Source organism: Aspergillus lentulus, assembly GCF_001445615.1.
Source record: "Aspergillus lentulus DNA, contig: Alt01, strain: IFM 54703, whole genome shotgun sequence".
Classification (NCBI taxonomy): Eukaryota; Fungi; Ascomycota; class Eurotiomycetes; order Eurotiales; family Aspergillaceae; genus Aspergillus; species Aspergillus lentulus.
Genome location: NW_028322123.1, coordinates 3,219,089 through 3,245,709, shown reverse-complemented (window position 1 = coordinate 3,245,709; position 26,621 = coordinate 3,219,089). Strand labels below are relative to the sequence as shown.

At 46.3% G+C, this 26,621-nt stretch overlaps 4 protein-coding genes across 4 annotated transcripts; 3 read left to right on the top strand and 1 right to left on the bottom strand.

Moving 5' to 3' along the window:
• Nucleotides 1-7,068: 7,068 nt before the first annotated feature.
• On the bottom strand, nucleotides 7,069-16,484 carry pyr2 (non-reducing polyketide synthase pyr2; the record flags this gene model as incomplete). Its single annotated transcript, XM_033564713.2, has 5 exons — nucleotides 7,069-7,364; nucleotides 7,423-8,608; nucleotides 8,663-8,893; nucleotides 9,186-10,047; nucleotides 10,102-16,484. 5 exons carry the CDS (start codon nucleotides 16,482-16,484, stop codon nucleotides 7,069-7,071), a joined length of 8,958 nt encoding a protein of 2,985 aa, XP_033420604.2.
• Nucleotides 16,485-16,968: 484 nt separating this feature from the next.
• Nucleotides 16,969-18,813, top strand: pyr3 (cytochrome P450 monooxygenase pyr3; the record flags this gene model as incomplete). Its single annotated transcript, XM_033564712.1, has 6 exons — nucleotides 16,969-17,181; nucleotides 17,245-17,361; nucleotides 17,419-17,521; nucleotides 17,588-17,656; nucleotides 17,726-18,328; nucleotides 18,392-18,813. 6 exons carry the CDS (start codon nucleotides 16,969-16,971, stop codon nucleotides 18,811-18,813), a joined length of 1,527 nt encoding a protein of 508 aa, XP_033420603.1.
• A 1,061-nt stretch (nucleotides 18,814-19,874) lies between these two features.
• On the top strand, nucleotides 19,875-22,903 carry pyr9 (cytochrome P450 monooxygenase pyr9; the record flags this gene model as incomplete). Its single annotated transcript, XM_033563493.2, has 7 exons — nucleotides 19,875-20,087; nucleotides 20,146-20,413; nucleotides 20,469-20,537; nucleotides 20,603-21,178; nucleotides 21,229-21,526; nucleotides 21,943-22,632; nucleotides 22,699-22,903. The coding sequence occupies 7 exons, from the start codon at nucleotides 19,875-19,877 to the stop codon at nucleotides 22,901-22,903; spliced, it is 2,319 nt and encodes a 772-aa protein (XP_033419384.2).
• Nucleotides 22,904-23,346: 443 nt separating this feature from the next.
• pyr5 (FAD-dependent monooxygenase pyr5) lies at nucleotides 23,347-26,398 on the top strand (the record flags this gene model as incomplete). Its single annotated transcript, XM_089599075.1, has 6 exons — nucleotides 23,347-23,624; nucleotides 23,681-23,949; nucleotides 24,039-24,421; nucleotides 24,482-24,890; nucleotides 25,465-25,756; nucleotides 25,825-26,398. 6 exons carry the CDS (start codon nucleotides 23,347-23,349, stop codon nucleotides 26,396-26,398), a joined length of 2,205 nt encoding a protein of 734 aa, XP_089456739.1.
• Between the last annotated feature and the right edge of the window lie 223 nt (nucleotides 26,399-26,621).

Below are 26,621 nucleotides of genomic sequence, written 5' to 3'. Positions count from 1 at the left end.
CCTGGTATAGTTTTTTAAGTTATTTATTAATTTTAATAATTCCTATAGTATTATAACTATTTCTACTAGTTATAATGCTAAGTTCTTTTATTATATATAGCTACTTCTTCCTATTCTACTTACCCTTCTAGGGTTACTACTTATAGGTATTTAATATATATCCTAGCTTCCTATACTAGAAGCATAACTTTTCTTTTCTTTACTATTCTCTCTCCTTACTAGAGAGTACTGTTTATTAAGTTATATCTAACTCTATTAGTCTTAGCCTATAAGGATCTATATATCCTTAGCTCTATAGCTAAGCTAGCCTCTTATTATTTAGTTAATAGTTTATAGTATATCTATTACTAAAGCTATTCTAGTTACTTTACTCCTATCTATATATATAGAAGTCTTACAGTTTATTATTAATCTTGACTGCCTATATAATTATTTTATTAAGCTTATCTAGTTGCTCTATCCAGATTAACTTCTCCTAGATTTCTAGCTTTAAGCCTTCTTTAAATCATGTAATATTCATATCCTTATCCTAGTTTAGGTAAGATATAATCTATTAGAATTTCAATATATATTCCCCTATAGATCTTATTTACTTAAGTTACTATAACTATTACTTAGTATTCCTTTCTTTATTAATATTACTAAAAGTATCCTCTAATTGCTTCTTAAAAGCATTATAGCTAGTAAATATTTTATTAGTCTTAGGGGCTTAATTATCCTCTTTATATTCTTAGTAATCCCTAATGAATAGTTTAAACTAATTAAATACTAGTCTAGTTAGATAGGTTACTATAAGTAAGACCCTTTCCACCTTAGTAGTAAGTCTTTCCCTATTTATATAGATATATATATCTAGCTATATAAGGAATGCTTATAGCTTAGACCTATTTCTATTAAATAGTTTAGGTAGTCTGACTTTAATAGACTTAGCTATTAGTTAACCTTCTAATTATTAGATATACTCCTAGAGCTGCTTAACCATACCCCTTAGTTCTTCTGTTAAAGACTATAGCTGTTATGCAGCAGGCACCTAACTAATATTTAAGCTAATAGGGGTTTATAGTGCATTCCTTACTATAATATTTAATATTAAGAGTTAATCAAACTTCCTAAAGTAATTTATTCTATATAATATTTAATTTATTACACCCTGGGATCTGTCTCTGCTATTCTCTGCTAGTTAACTACTTTAGGAATAGGGTGATATAGTCCCTTAACTATATCTAATACTTACCTAAGGCCTACTAACCAGGTAGCCTTAATAATGTAATAATATAATGATCTAGACAGGATCAAGGATAATCTAAAGGTAATATAAGAATAATAATAATAGAGATAGAAGCAAGGCCTATTAAGTATATATACTTAATAGTAGAGAGTAACTAATAAATTAGACTAGTGATCTTATACTTAAGTAAATAATTTATATTAAATATAAGGAACTAAACTAAGAGTGCTAGATATAGTATAAATAAGTATCCTTATATATCCAGAGTTCCTTAGTTGGTATACCTGATGGTATATTTTTAATATAGAAGTGGTATATCACATACCCTAATATTATAGTCTTAGTATACTATTTATATACTATATTATATGTTTGCTTCTGTAAGCATAATACTTTAGTAAGCAACTACTAAACTATTTTTCTGCAGAAGCCTATCTAGATTAAGTATTCCTCTGGATTACACCCTAATTACTCTGGGATTAACTGGTGATCATTGATCCTTAGGTTTCTGCCTGTCACACCTGCCTTGCACTAGCGCGGCTGTGTTAGTGCTGTAATAATTATTTAAGTAACCTAAGTAATATATCCTACTAATATATAGTAAGTATAACTATAAGATTCCTTTATAGGAAGGAAAATTACTAGTATATAAGAAAATCTACTCTATATCAGAGAAAGAATTAATAGTACTAAAGGAATATATTAATAAGTAACTATAACTTAGAAAGATATAATTATTATCCTTACTAGCAGGATATAGTATACTCTTTATACTAAAAAAGGATGGTAGTCTATAACTCTATATAGACTATAGGCTACTAAATATAATTATAATTAAGGATTATTACCTACTTCTATTAATTTATAAAATCTAAGATTAAATTTAAGGAGTGAAATAGTTTATAAAGTTAGATATTATAGATATATATAATTATATTTAAATTACAGAAGGAGAAGAATAGAAGATAGCTTTTAGGATAAAATATAGATATTATAAGTACTTAGTAATACTATTTAGATTTACTAATGTACTAGTATCATTCTAGAGATTTATTAATAAGGTATTATAAGAGTATTTAGACCTCTTTATAATAGCTTACTTAAATAACATCCTAATCTTCTTAAAAGAAGAGAAAGACTATATAGGATATATTAGTAAGGTCTTAAGAAAACTTTAGGATGTAAGTATTAAGTTAAAACTTAAAAAGTATAAATTCTATATCTAAGAGACTAAGTTCTTAGGATATTAGATATCTACTAAAGGTATATATATAGACTAGAATAAGGTAAAGGCAATTATTAAATAGCCTTAACTAAAAAATATTAAAGAAGTATAATAGTTTATTAGACTTATTAGTTACTATTAATAATTTATTACTAGCTATATAAAAATTATGTACTTACTCTTTATACTACTAAAGAAAGTAAAGGAGTTTAAGTAGGATAAGGGATATAAAGATATCTTCTATAAAATAAAATAGTATATTACTAAGGCACTAGTATTAGTATAATATAATCTAGAAAAAGAAACTATTATTAAGACTGATATATCTAACTATATAATTAGGATAAGGATAACTTAACTAGGGCTAGATAGGAAGCTATAACTAGTTACTTTCTATTTAAGAAAGTTAATCTAAGCAGAACTTAACTATAATATCTATAATAAGGAACTGCTAGCTATAATAGTAATATTTAAAGTCTAGAGGGTATACCTAGAGGGAGCTAAATATACTATTATTATAAGGATAGACTATAAAAATCTTATATTCTTTATAATAATAAAAGAACTCACTAGGCAACAGGCTAGATAGGCTAAGATAAGATTATATACTATAAGGGAATAGAAAATAGATAAGTAGATATATTTAGTTAGTAACTAGATTATAAACTATAAGGAAAAATAATTAAACTAGTAATACTAAAAGAATAAAAGGATAGGATACTAGTATATAATTATTATATACTTATAGTAATAGTTAAATTAAAAGAAGACCTATTTATTTAAAAAATTATTAAGAAAATAAGGAAAGACTAAATTATCTAAGAGATACTTAAAAATTTAGTAGATAATAAAAACCTTACCATGGATAATAGAGGATTAATATACTTCTAAGGACTTATCTATATACCTAAGTATATAAGGACTAAGATTATTATAAAGTACTATAATAATCTAATATATAGTTATATAGGAATAGAAAAAATAGCTAAAGCTATTTTAAGGAATTACTACTTTCTAAACCTAAGAAGAAAGATATAGGGATATATTTACTAATATAAGACTTATATTAGAGATAAGCTAGCTAGGCACTAGCTATATAGTAAGATGTAGTTACTAGAAGCACTAAAATAACTATAGGAATAGATTATAGTTAACTTTATTAGACTATTACTAAAGTTAAGAGGATATAATTATCTAATAATAGTAACTAATAGACTTATAAAATTCATCTATTTAATCTTAACTATAATTAATATGATAGTAATATAATTAGTAAGCCTACTTATAGGATATATGATTATATATTATAGAATGCTATGATATATTATGTTAGACAGAGATAAACTATTTATATTAAAATTTTAGTAATCCTTAATGGATTTAATAGGAATAGAGTAAAGGCTTATAACTATATATTATCTATAAGCTAATAGATAAACTAAATAAGTAAACTAGATAATTAAGTAATACTTATAATACTATATAAATTATTAATAAGATAATTAGGTAGCTTACCTACTAATAATATAGTTTATATATAATAATACTATTTACTTAACTATAGGGGAGATACCTTTCTTTACTAATTATAGATATAACCCTATATTAATTAGAGAACTAAGGAATAAAATACCTACTATAGAAGAAGCTAAAGAAATAGTAGATACTATTAATTATTTAAGGACTTAACTTTTAAGGGATATTAAATTTATAAACCTCTATATAATAATTTATTATAATAAAAAGCACAGGAGTACTCTAGACCTAAAAAAGAGGGAGAAAGTTTACCTACTCTATAGAAATATTAAAATAAAAAGACTAAGTTAAAAACTAAACTATTAGAAAATTAGATCCTTTACTATTAAAGAAAAATTAGGGCTAGTTAATTCTAAACTATATCTACTAAAAAGTATATTAAAAATTTATCTAGTATTTTATATCTTATTATTAGAACCAGCACCAGAAAACATAAAGATTACTAAAAATATAGAAATTAATAAGGACACTAAGTAAGAATATAAGGTTAAATAAATCCTAAATTATAAGAGAGTTAGTAGAAAGCTATATTACCTTATAAAGTAGAAAGGATATAATACCTCAGAAAATATATAAAAGCCTATTAAGAACCTAATAGGCTGCTACTAACTTATTTAATAATACTGCTTAAAGAAAGATTAAAGTTCTCTTAGAAAGAAGGAGATATCTGATTAATCTCTACTACTATCTGATTAAAATTAGGATTATCAGAAGTCATAGCTAGCTATTAGGTTTTAGTAGTAGGATTAGGCTAATTAGATAACTTCTTTTTATCTAAGATCTATAGCAGTTTAGTGTCATGTTCTGATATTTTAAAATTATACTCTTTAAGGAACTTTTATTACTTTTAAAGTTATAAATAATAAGCTAGTGACTTAGTAACTTTCTATTATTTTTCTATTAACTCTTTTTAAATTTTCTTTAAATACTCTTATAACTACTGAAGCTCTAGATAAAGAAGCTCTAACTTATTATTAGTTATAGAAAGCTTAGAAGTAATCTTTTTTTTAGTATTCTTAAGGATATCCTATTCCTTTGTGGTATGAAAATCTTTTTTATATATATAACCCTAATAGGTATATGATGTGTACTTTAAATATTTATAGGTTTAATCTATTATATAGACCTTACTATATAAAGCACAGTAATTATAAGGAAAAGAAGGAATAAAACTATTATTAATAATATATTTAGCTTAATAAATATAACTAGTAACTTAATTATACTTATAAGGGAGTTTAGGGGTAGGAATACTTTTAGGAGTAGTATTAGTATAATACTTTAGTATAATAAATAAATATAGTTAGAAAGAAAATTAGAAATATACCTACCCAGGAAGCACTGTCCTTTTAAATTAAGTTTTAAGGATGAAATACTAGGAGAGGGGGAGGTAATATTATAATACTAATATAGCTATATTAGTATAAGGTAGATATAGTAGGCAGAATTTAAAGGATTATTAATTACTAATTAATTATAAAAGATAATTACTAAGTAATCTAGGAAAATACTTAATCTAGATAGATTTCTATAGGAAAATAGTTTAATAGTTACTTACTAAATAGTTATACTTATATAATAAAGATATATATAAGACCACCACATCATGTGACATGGTATATAGGTATATAATATAGATTATATACTAGTCAGAGGATTATCTACTAGTATACTATTATACTATCTACCATCACTACTATAGGAGGAACTCTAGATATATAAGGATACTTATTATACCTAGTATACTTAGTTAGTTCCTTATATTTAATATAAGTTATTTACTTAAGTATAAGTTCACTAGTCTAATTTATTAGTTACTCTAAGCTATTAAGTATATATACTTAATAGGCCTTGCTTCTATCTCTACTGTTATTATTTTTATGTTATCTTTGGTTACTCTTAATCTTATTTAGATTACTATACTATTATATCCTTAGGCTACCTGGTTGGTAGGCCTTAGGTAAGTATTAGATATAGTCCAGAGACTATATCACCTTATTCCCAAAGTAGTTGACTAGCAGAGAACAGCAGAGACGGATCCCAGGGTGTGACACCAACCTGTGACAGAAATGATTATTCTCTTATATCCCAGCAACCACTAGGTATTTTAAATTGATATTTACATCATTAGATAGCCTAGATCTAGGGCTATCTAGTGATAATAAAATTATAAGAGATATCTAAGTATTTAGTGATTTCTATCTAAAACGGTGAGGGTTGGTTAGTTAAATCTGATAAAACCTCAAAAATCAAAACTGACGGTTTTAACCAAATTTGAATTAGTTCTAACCTAGGGAAACCAAAACTGGTGTAATTCCATAGGCTTAGAACTGAACCCTCACTGCTGCAAGTTCAGTGCGGGTCAGATTCGATTTTAGCAGTTTGGTTATGCAACTCTAGTCTTCGGTTAAACCACAAAAAACTATTTTGCTTAGTAATCACTACTTTCTAGGATTTAGATAATAATTTTTATATCACTAGGTAGAGCCTGATTCAGGCTATCTAAATATTTAAATATTAATTCAAAATACCTAGTAGTTGCTGAGATATAAGGGAATAGTTACTTTTATCATAGGTTGGTATGAAAGTAGTATAGAGATATATAAGGGCACTAAGGTCTAATACTCACCATTGTTAGAATATATTTTTAACCACCACCTATTCAAATCTATAGATATTAAATTAATATTTCTAATATATATTAAAATAGCTATAATTACTATATATTTTATATAAAAACTATAATTTTATATAAGCCTATTTAATAGGCTTAAAGCATAGGCCTAAGGTAGGAGAAATTAAATTCTGAAAACTATTAAAATTTTTATTATTGCCTAGGCATACTGCTGGCCTAGATAGGTTAGTAGGGGCCTAGCTATACCTAGCTAGGCCTGGTGGCGGGTTTTTGTGGTGAAACCACAACTGAATTGTATTAGATTTGATTTGGATTCAATTTCTAAAATTTCAACTCGAAATCGCAGCGGTTCGGTTCCAACTAATGTTGGACTCGCCCGAACTAAATTATACAACATGGACTTCTACACTCGTAGCTCTCGACTGCATACACTCATGTCAATAATCACTGTGCAGGCACAGAGAGACCCAAAATAGAGGCGATCTTCTCCCGTTCGCGATCCAGCTGTGAGAGCCTCACTCGATGGGGCTTGCCAATGGCCGTCCGCGGGATCTCGTCCACAAAGACGACCCCTCCATCCAGAGCTTTATAGCTGGCCAACTGGGTTTGGATCAGATCTGTCAATTGATCCGCCGTCGACTCGGGAGATATGCCGGCGCGGACCACGTATGCTCGAGGGACCTCGCTGCTGCCATCTGGGAGCATGACCCCGATCACGGCTGCGTCCTTGACACCCGGGTCTTTTAGTAGAATCCCTTCAATCTCTGCTGGCGCAACGGAGTACCTTGAATCACACACCCATGTTAGTTGGATGGGATGTCCAATAGAGGGTGGAAAAACAAAAGGAGTTAAGAGAATCGGGTACTTGCCCTCGCACTTTGATGAGATCCTTTGTCCGCCCGATGATATAGTAATTCCCGTCTCGCGCATACACCATGTCCCCCGTCCGGAACCATCCTTGCTCGTCTTTGCCATCGGTCCGCCCTTTATACCCCAAGAGGAGCCCCGGCCCACGTACGTACAACTCCCCCGGAGAGTCAGGTATCCCGGCAACGTCTTCGCCCGTGGCGGGATCGACAAAGCGCAGCTCGTATCCGTGCAACAGAGTCCCCACGCTGCCGAATTGCGGTGCCACGCCGTAGCGATTTTGGAACACCACTCCCACCTCAGTCATGCCCCACAGATTTCCCGCTACGGCGTCCGGCGACAGGAGGCGCTGGAATCGCTGCATGGTGAACCCGTCGATGGGGGCTCCCGAAATACCAACGTAGCGCAGGGAGGACAAGCTTTCGGCGACCGGCAGGGAGGATTGGTTCAGAATTTGCACCATGGCGGGGACCATATACGTCTCCGAGATGTGGTGCTGGCGGACGGCATCGAGAAAAGCGGAGATGTCGAAGCGCGGAAGGACGTACAAGGGCTCGCCGTACCGAATGGGAAAGATGTTGGTCCAAAAATCGCCAAAGGAATGGTACATGGGTAGTGCCATCAGGCGGACGACGGGGTACGGCACTTGGTAGTGGACGCTCAGATGGTGGGAGATGATTGTGTGGTGGGTTCGAATCGCGGCCTTGGGGAGCCCGCTGGTGCCGCTGGTTAAGAACATGGCTGCCGGTGTCCTCTTGCTCTGTCCACTATCTTCGAAACGAAGCCAGTCGGACTCCCCGTGCCGGAGCAGATTCTCCAGGCGCATAGGCGGTTCGGCCGTTTGGTCAATAAGACCCTCTGTCTGCGCCGCCGCACTGTGCGCAAATTGGACTATATTGTCTATAGAGAGCTCATCCACCAAGAGGATTTGACCTGGGAAGATTCCCTGCTTGCTGCACACCTCCAGAGTTGATAATGCACCTGGGGCAGTGATCACCAGCCGAGGCTCGGCGAGACGCAGCAGATGAGTCAGTTCATGGGCGGGACTACCCACGTCGCAGCCCATATAGACGCCGCCGGCACCGACGATGGCGAAGAAAAGAGCAGAGTGTATGACCTATGTTAATGTCAACGGTTTCATTTCATAGTCATGGGGTTGGGGCGTGATCACAGTATTCTCTAGCTGCACTAGGACACAATTTCCGGGCTCCAGATTTCGAGCTCTGAGCCCAGCAATGAGTGATCGCACCAGCAGTCGGAATTGTCTGGCATTGAACGCGCGCGAGGGATTCTGGGCATCCAGATAGATGGGTGTAGTTGGGTCAAACGTGGTAGGACCACTAAAAGCAAAGCTGACTAGATCCGTCTCGTCGTGTGGTTCCATATTGATAGTAGTCAATGTCTACGTCGTGTGCGATTTACCGACAAATATGCAGGAACCTGTCCTGCAGAAGGGCCTTTGCGCTTTATAAGTACGAGCTGAGATTGCAGACCGCCAGATGCAGGGCTAATTCCCCCTTGCATGAATTTGATCGACACTGCACGAGACATGTAACATGAAGTAGACTATTGAAAAAAGCGCCACGCCCATTTATTCGCACTTTTCTGCCGACCTACACTGAGCTAATACTATTACGTAGTCCGCTGTTGCCATTACAGAGCTTTGAGGCAGCTGAATGTGCCAATTCGCCCACAGATGCACCGCTGAGAATCAACACAATCGGTATGTCGACAGCCAATTCTTTTGCAAACCACCTGCGTAGCTCAACAGCGACGAGCGAGTCAACCCCAAGCTCCGGAATTAGCGTGTCGGAGGAGAGCGGTGCATCTGCAGTCAGATTCAGTCTGGCCCGGATCTTCTCCATGAGGCAGGCCGCGATTGCCTCAGTCTTTTCCTCCCGGCTGGTCGCCGCGGCCACGAGATCTTTAGTTGACTGGGACTCAGGCAACGGAGGCACCTGGTCCTGACTCGCGGTGGCTGTGTAAGAGTAGAACGGCCACAACTTCGGCACTGGACAGGCCATGCGACCATTCTGCAAACTCTGATGTCGAAGGCCCACAATGAACTCGGCGCTGCGAGTGGAATTTGGGTCTCCGCAAAGGATTGCTTCGCTGAGTACTTCGTCAATATCCCGCTGGGTTACAGCGGCCGGACCCCACCAAGGGCGCGGCCTGGCAGAGGGGATGTCAATGCCGCTGATCTCTCCCAGATGTACCAGGCTCGCCGGCCTGCCCCGAGACCGACGTTGGCGGACCAATGTGGCCATCCTCTCGGACATAGCCGCGGTCATTGCCTGGTCCGCGTGGCCTAGCGTTCCTGCAATCGATCCGATGAGCACCCAAAAGTCCAAGGTTGGGTTTTCATGAAGCTCATCTAGCAGCTGCAGCTCCTTCAAAACCGGATGCAGTTGGCTTTGGAGTACTCCCGCGGTGAGCTTAGACAAGGAGCAGTCAGGCAGCGGCCCGGGCTCAATCAGCACTCCTCCTACGGCCGGAGGGAACGGGTGGGCGATGCTCTGATGCAAACTTCTGACGGAAACGCCGTCGATCAGGTTCCTGGCATCTATCAGTTTTTTGTGTGCAATGCAACTACCTGGGTGCGTCACTTACATTGTCGAAAAAGTGATGCGCGTTCCGCGACTGGAAACTTCTTCCAACCACCACGCATCCGGCTCCGGTTTGGAGCTAGCGAGGAGAATCCATCTTGCCCCGTGTGCTGCCAGCCAGAGACAGGCCATTCGGGCCAGTTCGCTGTCAAGTCCTACTAGTATGTAGGTTTTCTTCTGCGACAGCCGCACCTGGGAACTGGCAGTTGGTATCTGGGCCAGCACCCGAATCGAAAGGTCCCAATCTATAATCCCCTGGTGGCAATGAGTGGTAGGGTACTCCGCAACATTAGCAATTAGCACCGAATCCACGGAGGTCAATGAGACCGCCTCGCAGCTGGTGTACGCCACCATGCAGGCGGTTATGAAGGCTTTGGCTACGAGCAAAGAATCACGCCCCTTGGTCGTCATTGTGGACGCAGATACACAGTAGACGTCGTCTATTTGGATCCGTGTCGCGTTGTCAGGCAAGAGCGACAACATACGGTCATATATGCTCTGTCCCCGGCGATTCAAAAGAGCCACAGCCGATACATCCGAGGGCAGTACTTGTGATAACTGTCGCGCGGTACTATGCTCGTGCAAGGACAACACCGGTCCGTCCCTGTCCGGGTTGCTTGTGCTGGTACTGAAGATGACTTTAACATTGCGCCAGGTTGGGCTTTGGTGGACGATTGACTGGAAGACCCGGTCGGCCTCGTGCACCACGAGCGTCCCGAACGCTGGAATCTGGTCGACAAGGTATCCCGCCAGCAGAGCAGCCGCCGTGGCGTGCAGAAAAGACTGCTCTTGGGCTTTCGACACTGTGTCTGGCAGTGGCCACGCCCACGACTCCGGGACGATCACCTGAGATGCAATGTGGGACGACAGAGCAATCATTCTGTTGTTGCTGCTAACCTCCCTCCCTATGACCAGTCGCAGGAACATTGTCCCTGCTACTCGTACTGCGGCGAGACTGGAATATCGCACTCGCAGGCAAATGGTCGATCCGTCGTCTGAGGTTTGCGGGGGTTGAGCCACCGAGAGTAGTCGGAACCCTTCACGAGTCGCGTCAGCGGCCGGGGGGAGAACCTGTACCACTCCCTGGCTGAGGTCCACACAGTCTGTCACCGTCTGCCGCCTAGCTAGATGGCGCAGCCCAGTGGAATAGTTGTGGTATTGACGAGGAATGCGGAACATAGAGCCGTCATATTCAACCTCGGGCTCAATGCTGTCCAATCCACACGAATCAGGACATTCCTGAGCTGCACTGGCTTGGACCAAGCGTTCAAGGGCGATGGTCAGGACTTTCGCTGACACTCCAGCCGGATCCGTGATGTGTAGCAGCTGCAGCTGACAGGACAGTCGTTCAGAGGTCATGATACTGCGAAGAAGACCTCTCGTCAATCCACCGTTCGGCTGATCGGTCTTCTCACATGTCACCCATAAGACCCGCTTGCAGGCGGTAATCAGTGTCCGCAGTCCGCTCAGGCTGGCTTCGGTGAGATCTCGATCGTCGACCAGGTATAGAACCGTCAGCTCAGACGGATCAGTGACCTCCACCAGATCCAGGGATGGCGATCGAAGAACCTGATCAAATCTGCCTTGTACCAATTCAGCAAGCTCTGATATGACGCAGTCTGCATTCCTAGCGTCACCGCCTACTAGCAGCAGGTCTCCGCGAGACGATTGTTTTTTGTAGTCGCCCGGTGCCCGGCAAAGAAGGAGAGAGAAGCCCTGGAGGCTTGCAAATTCGTTGGGTGCATCGAGCGACTCCACCCAGAACCCGTGTGTAGACAGTAGCTCAATCCAGTGCTCCCTAGTGATAACTTGCTCACCGGAGCATGTCTCTATACATCTCGCAGGAGGGCCGAATAGAAGATTCAAATGTGTGATATCAGGGTTCGATCGTACCAGTAGGACCAGGAATCCGCGAGGCTTGAGCAAGCGACGGATATGGGTCACTGCGACCTCTCGGGGGAATCTCGCGGTGGTGAAAAGAGCCATATCGTAGGCATGATCCTGGTAGCCCTGCTCGAGGGGATTTCGATCGACATCGAAGGTTTTGCGTTGCACCTCGCCAGGCCGCTCAAGGTCGGCCCCATCTATCGGTTGAGAGGGCGCTGCATAGGTGAATGACCGGAAGCTCCTGCCCATCTTCCTCAGTACAGAGTGAACTGAACCTCCCAACGTGCCGATCTGAAGGATGTCCATCTGCGGAAAGCGGAAACACGTCTGACTGACCACGGAGATGAGATTGTTTACCAGGTGGGAGACCTGAACGTCCTGCTTCAAATACTCGTTTCCTTCGTCGAAGTGCGGCCAGGCCACTCTTTGACGACCCGATTCGCGCAGGACGTGAGGCAGCTGTTGGCCAACTGCAGCAATCGCCCTGAGACCGGGGTCCTCGAGAGAAGGGCCCAATCCAGCCCTGAAGGCCTCAACACTCTGGTCCAACCGTTCGGACGAGCCTGCAAGCTGTAGTCCCTCGTGACTATCCACAATGCACTGGTTCATCTGTGCTAGCAGCCGAGTGCCATCACAATCCAATCCACTTCGCTCTGAGTCTGTCAGTCCATGGCCGGCCTGTTTGATATACAGTAGCGCAAGCTCATCTCGGAGAGAGTATAGTTCTAGAACATCCGCTGGCAATGGGTGTGATGCCCTCTTCAGACTGGGCTCAAGCGGGCCCCATTCGGTCTGGGAAAGGATCTGCGTATCCGTCGGTGCATTCCCAGATGGCTGGCATACGAGGCAAACGCCCTCCAGCTGGACGGCCTTTTGCCCATCCATTGTAAATATATCGATATCACCCCGGATATGATCTCCGTCGACATCGGTCAGATAGCTGACTACCGTCATTTCCTTTCCAAGGGCACATAAGGCAGGATCGATCCAGATGTTGTCCACAGTTTTGGACAGCAATGCTCCGGTCAGTAGCCCCTCGTCGGGCGCACCCAGCGCGGCAATCATTGCTTGAATAGCGAGCTCCAAGGTTACGGGATGGAGATTAATAGGCCCGTCAGGATCTCTCGAGGGGACGTGAATCGTTCCAGTGGCGAGATCCCGCCGTCGGTGGAGTCCTGTCAAGCCAGTAAAAGACCCAGTACAGTGATAGTCCACGCAGCGCAGACTATTATAGAACCCGTTGATATCCACTGGTTCTACTGCGGGAGCCAGCTGGCCTTGTGGGGGGAGGAGAGCACGGTCCGGATCCCCTGGATGCATGATCATCTTGGCTGTTGCACACTTGACAAACTCGCCTGATACAGCAGCCTCGCAGCGGAACAGGGCGGAAATGACTCCGTCATGCGAGGAAATACCATCCACTGTGACAAGTACTTCCGTGCCGATGGGATCGTTCTGGATGGGGAGTGGGGTGTGGACGGTTAAATCCTTGACACTCAGCAAGCGGAGTCCCTTGGTGTCTGCCATTATCATCCCTGCCTCCAGTGCCATCGATACATATCCAGTCTCAGGGAAAACAGGTCTGGATCCGACACGACGGTCCGCCAACCAGGGCAGCTCCTCTGGCCGCAGGTAGTTTCGCCAACGGAACTCTCCTGGTCCGGTCTCCGGGCTGAAAACACCGAGGAGGGCGTTCGGGGGTGTAACGCAATGGTTATAGTTCAATGATATTCGCGACTGCGCCCAGTAGGTCTGAGAGTGATCGAAAGGGTAGAGTGGTAGCGATTCTACCGGCACATGCGATTGGCCGGGATCAAGGAGGGAGACATAGTCCTCGAGACGGACGACACTAGGGCCGAGATGCGCCCAGGCCAATCCCAGAGCCATTGCCCAGCAATCAGGACCGGGCTTTCCTCTCTCAGCAAGGGCAAGATAAGGGATTGTTGAATGGGCCGAGTTCACTTTCGACAAGGTTTGCAGGACCGGCCCTCTGAGGGTCGGATGTGGCCCGACCTCGACGATGACATCTGGTGCTCCGGCCTCTCGTACGGCTGCCTCCAGGGCCTGGGCGAACTGGACGGGGCGTAACATATTCTCGACCCAGTACTCTCCCGTCCGTTGGTTCTGGTCATGTTCAGTCATGACCTCCCCGGGGTAAACGCTAGAGTACCAGCGAGCGACAGACGGTGCCAGAGCAACTGGGCAGGCTTGCATTGCCTGACGATATGGGTCTGCGCACGGTTTCATATATGGAGAATGATATGCGGTGTCCACTTGGAGCATACGCGGAGTGAAGCCCAGGCTCTTCAGCAGCCACTCCAAGTCCCGCAGGCCCTCTGCGTCCCCGGACAGGGTGACGCTGGAAGGGGAGTTGGCAGCCGCCACGCTGATGCGTCCGGAATAAGGTTCTACGGCGCAAACAGCCTGTGCCTGCTGCCACGTCAGATTGACAGCCATCATACGACCCGTTGAATCCCGCGACTCGTCAATTGCTCGTCCCCGAAGGTATGCAATGCGGATGGCATCCGAGGCGGTCAGCACACCCGCAGCATAGGCTGCTACAATCTCCCCAGAGGAGTGGCCGACGACCATGCTAAACTCAATCCCTACCGCACAAAGGATATTGACTTGCATGATTTGCAGCGCTGTCCGCAGAGGGAGAGAAAGAAGGCCCTCGTGTACGCGCGAAGAGGATGCTGGCCGTGACAATTCCTGGAGGAGAGAAAATTCCGGGCGGAATTCCAGAGGGAGCTGATCTAGAGCTTCCTGCAGATCCGCTATCCATTGTCGAATCCGAGGACTTGCCTCGACCAGATCGAGTCCCATTTGCGGCCACTGGGCTCCTTGACCCGTAAAGATACCCATAACGCGCCTGGGCCGACTGATAGATCTGGAGACGATGGAGGAGGGTTTACCCGTGGCCCTTCGACTTAGTTCTGTGTCAATCTGGTCTTGTAATTCCTCTACCGAGTGTGCTATGAGCGTCAGGCGGTGGCGATGAGCGGAACGCCGAGTCCACATCGACACCGCCAGACTAAGAAGACTGACTGCTGCGTGTTCGCGTAGGAATGTCGCGTAGGATTCCAGGACGGATGTTAGTGTCCGCTCCGAGGCAGCCGAGAAGACGAAAGGCAGGCTGGAGGGCAGGTTATGAGACGGGTTGATCTCCCGGGAAGTGTAGCTTTCCAGGACAACATGCACATTGGCGCCCCCAAAACCAAAAGAGTTCACCGAGGCTCTGCGGGGATAGCCCTCTGGGAGCGCAGGCCACGGAACACACTCCGTTGGGATACATAGCTGAGCGGCAAACGCTTCTATCTTTGGATTGAGCTGCTGCATCAGGAGATTAGGAACGATCATCCCGTGCTGCAGCGACAGGGAAGCCTTGATCAGTCCCGCCAGTCCAGCAGTGGCCTCTGTATGTCCAACAACCGTCTTGATCGATCCCACATACAGTCGGTTAGGTGGATCCGCAACGCATTCAGGCCCAAAGAAACTTGCGTGTATTGCAGCCGCTTCCTGGGGATCTCCGGCCTGGGTCCCTGTCCCATGGGCCTCGAAATACTGGCACCGATCCGCGGGCCGGTCTTGAGGAGATAGTCCCGCGCGGGCGTAGGTTTTGAGGATTAACGACTGCTGTGCCTTGGCATTAGGCATAGTGATCCCCATAGTTCGCCCGTCTGAATTCGCCCCGGTGGCTCGGATCACGCACTCGATGGGGTCCGCATCGATGATTGCGTCCCGCAGCCGTTTCAAAACCACCGATGCAACACCTTCGCCGCGTGCGTAGCCGTCAGCCTTGCTGTCCCACATGCGACTCCGACCGGTAGGAGACAGCATCCGTGTTTTAGAGTCTGCGATATAGGCATTGGGTGACAGGATGAGGTTGCTCCCTACTGCCACTGCCAGGGAACAGTCATCGTTCTGCAAAGCTTCGACTGCGAGATGGACAGCTAGAAGACTTGATGAACATCCCGTATCAACTGTCATGGAGGGACCACGCCAGTCAAAGTAGTAGGAGATGCGATTGGCCATGATTGACGGCGAATTGCCCGTAACCATGTACGCTGGGAGTGCCTGGGGGTCCATCGCCTGGATTTGACTATAGTCATTGCGGAGGGCACCACAGAATACCCCAGTCATTGATCCCTGCAGCACATCCATTCGTAACCCCGCGGCATCAAGCGATTCGTACACTGTCTCTAGGAGTAATCGCTGTTGCGGATCCATCGCTGCCGCTTCCGTCGGCGAGATATTGAAGAAGGCGGCATCGAAGGCTCGGATATCCTCGTCCAAGAAATATGATTCCTGGACGTTTGTCGTGCCATGGTGGTCTCCATCTGGATGATAAAATGCGTCGATATTGAATCGGTTGGCCGGTATCTTGCGCGCAATCTCACGGGGATTTCGGAGAAGCTCCCAGAGCTTAGCAGGGGAAGAAGCGCCCCCGGGAAAGCGACATCCTGTGCCAATAATCGCAACAGGCTCAGTTTCTCTCATTGTGAGATTGTGCAAATGGAGAATAGGTGAGCTGTGAGATCTAAGTTCAATAATAAACGGCTGAGTGGGCGTAGCTCTACAAGTGTATGTAGATATGTAGAAAGCTGTGTTGCCTCGGCTACTGCCACCCCCCCGTCAACATTGAAACTATCGAACACACGACAAAAGCACCTTATCGACCAAATTTTGGGCATGGATAGGTCAGAAAAATGGATTTCCTACTTGGGAAGCATTCACCCCACTCCATACAGCAGTCACAGACTGGCCAGACACGGTTCAAGGGAGCGGTGAGCAAACAATATGGCGCTGCCGGAGATCCCAGGGCTGACCTGCATATGCATTCGTCGATCCAAGGATGCTCCTTGCACAAAGGAGTGGAGTCGGTACGATCACATCTCTTGGTCATGTCTTCTTCATCTTTGTATTTCTCACCAGAGACGTAACAATAGTATCTAGCAACTCGTCCAAGCGACTTTGAGACAGCATGGATAACGTGCCTCTGGTCTCAAACTGGGCCTGGAGTGTGGCCATTACCTTATTCCTGGGTCCTTTGACCCTTCTTCTTGTCTCATCATACCTCTTTCCATCGACCTTGACGGTGATCAATAGTGGAAGAGCCTGGGACATCTTTCGCACCGCGGCGAAGAAGCGATTTCGCTCAGACGCGGCACGTCTTCTTCAGAACGGCTTTGAGAAGGTGAGTCAGAGAGAAATCTACGTTATTCAGGATATGGAGTGCTGAAGTCCATTGTCATGCCAGTCTCCTGATGCCTTTCGCATTCTCACTGACAACGGGTCTTTGTTGGTCCTGTCGCCTCGATACGCCCGAGAGGTTCGCAGCGATGATCGCCTCAGTCTGGACCATTTCATCGCCTCCGTTCGTCGTTCCATGTCCAGAAACTTCATCCTCGTCGTTGCTGAGTAGCCTGTCTAGGAGTTTCACCCCGACATCCCGGGGTTTGAGCCATTCAAATTGATCTTGGATCCAAGAAACCCGTTGAACACGATCCTTAAGACGAGCCTCACGCAGGCACTAGGTAGTTACATCATCCGGCCAGTCTCTGATCAACACGGTCCTTGGCTAATATCAATCAAATGAGTAGCATATATGACAGAGGACTTGTCTGTAGAGGTCGCCGACGCACTATCCACAACCTTGACCGATGACTCCGGTGAGCACACACCAGATGATCGCTTCGGTGTCGGGAGATGAATGCTGACATTCCTCTACGCGGTAATAGAATGGCATGAGATCAGCCCTTGTCAAACGGCTCTCAAACTCGTCGCGCAGATGGCATCCAAATCCTTTATCGGACAAGAGAAATGCCGGGATCCCAAGTGGCACAACATCATTATCACCTACACGCACAATGTCTACCGAGCAGCACAAGCACTTCACTTTTGGCCCAAGTTCCTACGACCTATCGTGGCTCGCTTCCTGCCCGCATGCCAAATCTTGCAGGCTCAGATTGCCGAAGCGCGAGAGATCCTTGAACCTTTGGTGGCCCAGCGACGAGCCGACAGGGCCAACCGGGCCGCTCAGGGTAAACCTGCGCCGTCTCGCGCGGATGTCATCGACTGGCTGGAAGATTCTTATGGCGATCAACCATATGATGCCGTGGCCGCACAACTGCTGCTCTCATTTGCCGCGATCCATGGAACCTCCAACCTCTTGGCGCAGGCGCTCATGGACCTCTGCACGGATCCAGACCTAATCCGGGATATTCGCGCAGAAATTATATCCGTGCTGGGTGATGAGGGATGGACCAGGGCCGCTTTGTACCGGCTCAAACTGATGGACAGCGCATTGAAGGAAAGCCAACGCCTGGCGCCGAACAGATTGTGTACGTCCCCCTTCCCTTGCCGCCCGTCTGGAATGGCAAACTAATCTAGGTGTTCTTTGATAGTATCCATGGGCCGCATCGCGCAGAGCGATATACACTTGTCTGATGGCCTGCGTATCCCCCGAGGCACGACACTCATGGTGTCTGCCCACACCATGTGGGAGCCTGAGATCTACCCGGACCCTCGGCGATACGACGGCTACCGGTTCTACAAGCTACGACAGGCATCAGGGCAAGAGGGCCAGCACCAACTGGTGTCCGCAACGGAGAAACACATGGGGTTCGGATACGGGAAGCACGCCTGTCCTGGGCGGTTTTTTGCGGCCGCCGAGATCAAAGCAGCCTTGTGTCATATTCTTCTCAAGTACGATCTGGAACATCGGGGTGGCCAGCCACCGCGAGTTTGGAGTCAGGGCATTCATCTGTTTCCGGATCCGACGGCCAGGATCCACGTCCGTCGACGAAAGGAGGAGATTAGCCTGTGAGGACTGTCTTGCATTGGACCCGCTCTTCTGTGATCGACATTGGAGCCTGCCGTGGACATTTAGTAAGATGTTTGGCAGGTCACAGGTGGAACTTGTCGCGCGTAGGACATGGTTATTGGGCCAACTTCTTCTGGTGATGAGAGTGAATCCATGGACGGTTTGTGGATCATTTAGAACATCTAGCAGTATCAGTAGACTTACTTTGCTTTTTTTTTTTTTTTTTTTTTTTTTTGGCAGATGGATTCACTGTAATCGTTGTCGTTCCTGGAGCAAGAAGCCGACACCAATATTGGAGTGCTAATTCTGTAGCGTGTATCTTCCTACACTTGTTCCTCTACCCCAATTTCATAGGCCTTCTGAATTTACATAAGTCACCGCGATTGCCAGTTTCAGGCTCTGAGAAGCAACGTCCTGCAACCGCAAGGAATACCTTACGCAAGCGGTGTGGGACGACAGCTGGCTGTTTCGGTGCCAAGGGAAGCCTGCAGTCAGTTCTGTATAAAGCAGCTGAAAATATTTTGCGGGAAAAATGAGAGAAGCATATGATGAATATTCGCAGATCTGAAGATACATCTCGGCTTGCCACGGAGCTTAGAAGATATGATGCATAAAGTGGCGTTCGTATATGCAATGATGAAGATTGCTGTGGAGAACAATCTCGACCAGGTTTTGAGGCATAACAAAGGCAACCAGTTCTGGACAGCTTGCATTACAATCGCTGGAATCAGTGCAAGACAGATGTGCCTCTGGAATTGGGTAGCTGATCTACGCAGATCAACCTACTATTGATATGGTTACATTAGCGCCGCGGATGCATGAATCAATCAGAAGCAAGGGGCGTAAATAGCTACCCTGCTTAGTCTCCTGTACTGTAACACTTGCTGTCAGAATCTTGCCACCTGACTGTTCGACATGATGGGTTAGTAGTAGCACACATGCTATCTGGGAGAGGATTTAGCCAGGGTGGTTAGATTCCCTACTGTTATTCTACCACGAACCTGGTTGGACGCGTGGTTTGAGTCTGCTTGCACACTATTTGTGACATCTAGAGCATTTACACTATGATCAGATTTGAAGATGTTTCCGTAGGGACTGTATGGGTGACCTGTCTGCTTGCAGTGGGCCTGTATTTCATCCGATCGAGACTCCTCGGCGGCCAATTCGATGGGTTTCCCAGTGTCAATTGTCGAAAACCCTGGGAAGTGCTCAATGTATTCGCGCACAGGAGATTCCAGAAAAATGGTCCCGAGTATCTCAAAGCTGGGTTTGCGAAGGTGCGTCCCATCCAGACAACTGCATCATGGCGCAAATGGAAACTAAAGAGCATCACAGTCGCCCATCTTTGGCGTGGTCACCGACCTGGGGCCCAAACTTGTGGTGTCCGGGGCCTTCATCGAAGATTTCAAGGATGAAAAACTCTTGGACCATTACAGGGCGATGATCGAGGTAAGTGAGGCCGGAATAGTGCTAGAAGAGCAGACTCCAGCTTACTTGTCCGAGGACTTTATGGCAGAGGTACCGGGCTTCGAGTCGATGTTTCTGGGGAACCTTCACAATACGGTTCTGCGCGATGTAATTTCCGTCATCACGCGAGAATTAGGTGATTGCTTTTCCCTCTTACTATCAGCTTGTCCCAACTGATGCCCATTTGACAGAACAGTTTACGCTTCCTCTGTCGGATGAAGTATCTGCGGCTCTGGTAGATACATGGCCAGCTTCACCAGGTAGGTCAAGCCTGACCTAAAAGGAGAAATCCAGAAATGGCCATGGTTAATCTTGGTCATTCTAGACTGGTACGAGGTGACGCTGCTTCCGAGTATGCTGGGGCTGATTGCAAGAGTTTCGTCTCTCATTTTCGTGGGCGAACCGTTGTGCCGTAATCCAGCCTGGCTGGAGACAGTCGTTAATTTCACCATCGTTCGACACCACGCAATTCTAGCTCTGCACATGTGCCCTGCTGTGCTTCGACCCGTCCTTCACTGGTTTCTCCCTCCGTGCCAGAAGCTCCGGCGGGAAATCAAGACAGCACGGCGACTGATCAATTCTACTCTGGAGGAATCGAGGAAGAATCCGCGCACTGACAGATTCTCCAGCCTCGCCTGGGTCGACGCTTTCGCCAGTGGCAATAAGTATGATGCAGCCATGGTGCAGCTAAGACTGGCGAATGCGTCCATCCATTCCAGCGCCGATCTCCTGACCAAAGTGCTCATCAACCTATGCGAGCAACCGGGCTTGATCCAGGACCTACGGGAGGAGGTGATTTCGGTCCTCGAGAAGAATGGATGGCGAGCCTCGACGCTGAACCAGCTCAAACTCCTTGATAGTGTTTTGAAAGAAAGCCAGCGACTTCATCCAATTACAACTGGTACAAGTCCTGGCCGTCAAATCTGCTGCACATGCTTACCGTTGCTCTAGGTACATTTTCGCGCTTTACCCGACAGAACATCAAGCTGGCCAATGGCACGGAGATTCCCACGGGCACGCCTGTCATGGTGACTAACGACGTCGCGGGGGATGCTGACATCTATCCTGATCCTGAGGTCTTCGATGGGTACCGGTACTTGAGAATGCGTGAAGGACCCGACAAGGCCCGAGCCCCGTTCACGACGACGGGCCAGAACCACCTGGGGTTTGGGTACGGGAAGTATGCTTGTCCTGGTCGATTCTTTGCAGCTACGGAGATCAAGATAGCGCTCTGCCATATGTTGCTGAAGTATGAATGGAGACTAGTGAAGGACAGTCCGCATGATGTGCTTACGAGTGGGTTTGCGTCGTTCCGTGACCCAAGAGCAAGGATAGAAGTTCGAAGACGCGCGCCAGTTCCAAAAGGACTTGAAGTATTGACTCAAAAGTAATTCAGGTCATATCGCAGCCTTTATCAGGAAATCATGTGCCGAAGGGAAGAGGGATGAATATCAAACCTGGTTGACGATGGAGAATAGAAACTTAGGATAGGGTAGATGTAACGTGTTCAAAGCCAAAGCGGTTATTAATTGCGATGTTGCTTCGAATATTAATACTGCTCATCCTTGTGAAACGCACATTACTACAAAGCCCAGCAGATTAGTCTTGAACTTACAGGAAAAGGAAGGGTGGGGGTCTGACCTATGTATACCGTATGTGTCATAGTTTGGCCAGTAGACTTGAGCAGAAACCCGCCATCGAACACTGTATAATCCCCGAATATCCTTCTGAACAGCAATCCATCGTCGTACCACCATCCTCGCTGACCATTTTCGTCCATAACTTGCTTCTATTTCTATATCGCATTCCTTTCAAAGTCAAGACAGCCGCTGCCATGGACGGGTGGTCAGATATCTCATCGGCACCTCCCCAGTACAGAGAAGTTGCCTGGATAGCGAATTGGGCCCTGCTGGCCCAAGGATTGGGATGGTCTATCAACTACCTGGCCATGATATACCAATCGTACAAGGATTGCACCTACGGCATGGCCATCCTGCCACTGTGCTGCAACTTCGCCTGGGAGTTCGTCTACAGCGTCATCTACCCATCTCACAATTCCGCCGAGAGAGCCGTGCTCACCACATGGATGATTCTGAACCTCTTCCTCATGTATACGGCTATCAAGTTCGCCCCTAACGAATGGCAGCACGCCCCGCTCGTCCGGCAGTGCCTCCCATGGATCTTCTGCGTGGCGATCGCAGCCTTCACGGCGGGCCATCTGGCACTGGCCGCGACGGTGGGAGTGGGCAAGGCGGCCAACTGGGGCGCCTTTCTGTGCTTTGAGCTGTTGACCTCGGGTGCAGTCTGCCAGCTCATGAGCCGGGGGTCAAGCAGGGGAGCTTCGTACACGATCTGGTATGTTTCTCTTTGCTTTGCAGATCTTACGTCAGGCGTGCCATGTGACTAAATGGGTTTTCAAAGGCTTTCGAGATTCCTGGGTTCGTACATTGGTGGCATCTTTCTTCATGTGCGGGAAACGCATTGGCCGCAGGAGTTCGGCTGGATCGGTCACCCTTTCGTCGCCTGGCATGGTCTCATGTGTTTCTCCCTGGATATTGCCTATGTGGTTTTTCTGTGGCGCATTCGGCGTCAGGAGCACAGAAGCCAGCTGAAGAAAGCTCTATGATCGACTGAAGGTTATGCATGGTGATGCTGCGTACTTTCTACGGAACCTGGGTGCTAAATGACGGTGAGCACACCAATTGATAATCGGCGAGGATTGAGACTGAAGAGCTGAACATGCAAGGGGTGATGTAGTATGGAACCGACCGATCGGTCGATCCAGAATGTTTGTTAGAGTCAGGACACGTTATGCCATAATAGTTTAGGAGACTAGAGATTTTCTATGAAGAAAGAATATGAGAAAGAATAGGCGAGAGCAAGGGAGATTGCACGTGTAGCCATACTGGCAAATTCCAATGGTGCCCGATTTGGCAGGTCGCTGCAGAGGTGGATGGCAGTCTTTTAAGATACTAGTTGTAACTTTATTTTCTACATAAAAGTGCACGGGTATCAAGGTTTGTACGTTTAGTTGTTTCCATTTTCCCCCAGTACAGCCCATAGAGCATCATGAAAGTCCTCATTATTGGAGGATCCATCGCCGGTCTCACACTCGCCCACTGCTTGGAAAAGGCCAAGATTGACTATGTCCTGCTGGAGAAGAAGGAGGAAATCGCCCCTCAGGAAGGAGCATCCATTGGCATCATGCCCAATGGCGGCCGAATCATGGAACAGCTTGGGTTATACCACCAGATCGAGCAGCTGATCGAGCCTTTGGCGAGGGCGCATGTAACCTACCCCGATGGCTTTCACTTTACTAGTCAGTATCCTGCACTGTTGCAGCAGCGGTCAGTCAATATGCAGCGTCCACTTACTCCCTCCAGGCTAATGTGAGAGGTCTTAGGTTCGGCTACCCTCTTGCGTTCTTGGATCGACAGAAGCTGCTGCAGATCCTAGCGGCTGGGCCGGTCCAATCCAGCCGAGTGAAACTGGGTCACAAAGTCGTGAAGATCGAGAGTACTCATGATGGAGTCACTGTGCGAACAAGCAACGGACACGTCTACCAGGGCGATCTTGTCGTCGGCGCGGATGGAGTGCACAGTCGGATACGAGCAGAGATGTGGCGATTGGCCAATGCCTCCCAGGGGGAGATCTTTCGGAGTGAATACAATAGTATCTACCCCGCTGTGGCTTTTGCTTTGTTTTTTTTAGCCTATTTGTCTTGGCCATGCACTTGAACTAACGCACCATTTGGTTCATAGAGTTGACGATCAACTATGCCTGCATCTTTGGAATCTCATCACCACTCGATCAACTGGAACCAGGGGAGCAAATCACCTGTTACAATGACGGGTGGAGTATCCTCAGCGTGATCGGCCAGAATGGCAGGGTCTTCTGGTTCCTCTTTATCAAGCTCGAAAAGGGATTCGTCTATGACGGATCACGCGAAAATGTGCCTCGCTTCAGCCCTGCAGACGCCCGAGCCCACTGTGAGAGATTGGTGCATGAGCCGGTCTGGAATGGTGTCGAATTCGGCCATGTCTGGGCGCAATGCGAGGTCTTCCAGATGACACCTTTGGAGGAAGGTCTATTCAGCAAATGGCACTGGAGGAACATCATCTGCATTGGAGACAGCATGCACAAGGTCAGTAGCCCCCTTGACTGTGATTTTGCAGGATATTCACTCAGGAGACTACCCATGCAGTTCGCACCGCATATCGGACAGGGTGCCAATTGCGCCATCGAGGATGCAGCGCAGCTCAGCAACAGGTTACGCACTTGGCTGTACGGCCGTGGACCCGACGATCCACCCGCAGCTGCTGATCTGTCAGAGGTTCTGGCTGGCTTCGTCGAGGATCGCCTCCGTCGGCTAGGCCCGGTGGCCGTCGCAGCACGATCGGCCATGCGTCTCCACTCGCGGCATGGGCTCAAGAATCGGATTTTGGGACGCTATCTCTTGCCCTACGCGGGAGATAAGCCGGCGGACTGGGCCTCCCGAGGCATCGCCGGTGGTATTACCTTGGAATTTGTGGAGCCACCCGAGCGGTCTGGTCCTGGCTGGCTCCAGTTCAGCCAGCCACGCAAGAGGCCTACATTTTATCTGACGGTGGCAGGTCTGTGCCTAGTGGCTATGGTGATCCGGATGCTGCATTTCACATTGGTTGCTTAGTGGCATTGCCTTATATGGATAATGGAAGCCTTGCGGTCATCGTCGAGAGTCGAGTCGATAGATCACATTTTCCTACAAGGTTTCCACAGCAAGACTATGAAAATGATCCTCACGACCTGCATATCTACACTTGTCTATTTTTTTTGTACATAATAGTAGCACTTGTAGTGGGGCTGCTGCATAAGAAGATCGAGCTGGCTGAGATGAGGAAATGACACCTTGTATCTAGTAATGGGATGCATTGCTCTATTATTTACAGGTATTGAGCACATCTCTGCCATAAATCTATGTCCCAACGCCTCAAGGGGTCGCGATAATAGTCCTTGACCTTGGAGACCAGACTTAGGCTTGATCATTCTTCTCATGATGGCCACCTCTCAGTCACCGGCACAGCTGGTCCGCACGCTCATCGATGTCTCCCGATTTGACAAATACAACTGTTTATTTGCTATATTCCCTGGTGGTAATAAAATAACCCCCTCAAAAATAATCCTACCACGCTAACCACTACGTCCCAGTCTGGTCCATCTTTCTTGCGGCAGCCTCACGACACGCCGATGGCGTCCGCATTCCTTCAGACTGGGTGCTTGGCCGCGCAGGACTGGCCTTTATGTATACATATCTGTTGAGCGGCGCCGGAATGGTATGGAACGACTGGATCGACCGCGACATCGACGCCCAGGTCGCCCGCACCAAGAACCGGCCCCTCGCATCCGGCCGGCTTTCCACGAGAGCTGCCCTCATCTGGATGCTGATCCAGTATGCGGCCTCAGTCTGGCTTATGGACCGCATGCTGAGCGGGCGGAACGTGTAAGCCATATCCATGACAACCATACTACCCGTTTTTTTTGAAATCATGGAAGCTCACTTCTCTGTAGATGGACATTCATGCTGCCCCTCACAACCGGCATCATTCTCTATCCCTTCGGCAAGCGCCCGACAATGCGTAAACTGGGCATCTACCCCCAATACATCCTCGGCGCCAGTAGCGCCCTCACCATCCTCCCCGCCTGGGCCTCCGTCTACGAAGACAGCGTTTCCTCACACGAGCTGGTCGCGAAATGTCTGCCGCTCTGCATCTTCCTGTTCCTGTGGACCATCTACTTCAACACCGCCTACAGCTACCAGGACATCAAGGATGACTGTAGGCTCAACGTCAACTCCTCGTACGTCTTTGCGGGCAACTACGTGCACGGGTTGCTCCTCCTGCAAGCCGTCGCCGTGATCCTGGTGATCCCGTGGATTCTGCATGAGAACGGCTCCGCTTGGCTCTGGTTCTCGTGGCTGGCGGTGTGGACGGCCTCTCTCGGCGAGCAGCTATATATCTTTGATACGAAAGATCCGAGTAGTGGGGGCAGAGTGCACCGGCGGAATTTCGCGCTGGGGATTTGGAATGTTCTGGCTTGTTTCGTCGAGCTGTTGATTGTGTCAGGATCTCTGGATATGTTTTAATCTTGAGATAAATCTCGGGAGGTTCATCATGGATGGATTTGTGGTAGCTCGGTTGATACAGATAGTGCTCTTCTGTTATTTTCATTATTCTCGTCTACTTTCTGTTTTATGTTGAAGTGATGCAGTTAAGGCTCCCTTTACCGATGGATCTCAAGCCATTTCAGAAACAGTAGTATCCCAGTGAGACAGCCCATATCTCATTCTTATTGCTTTCTTGCGAATT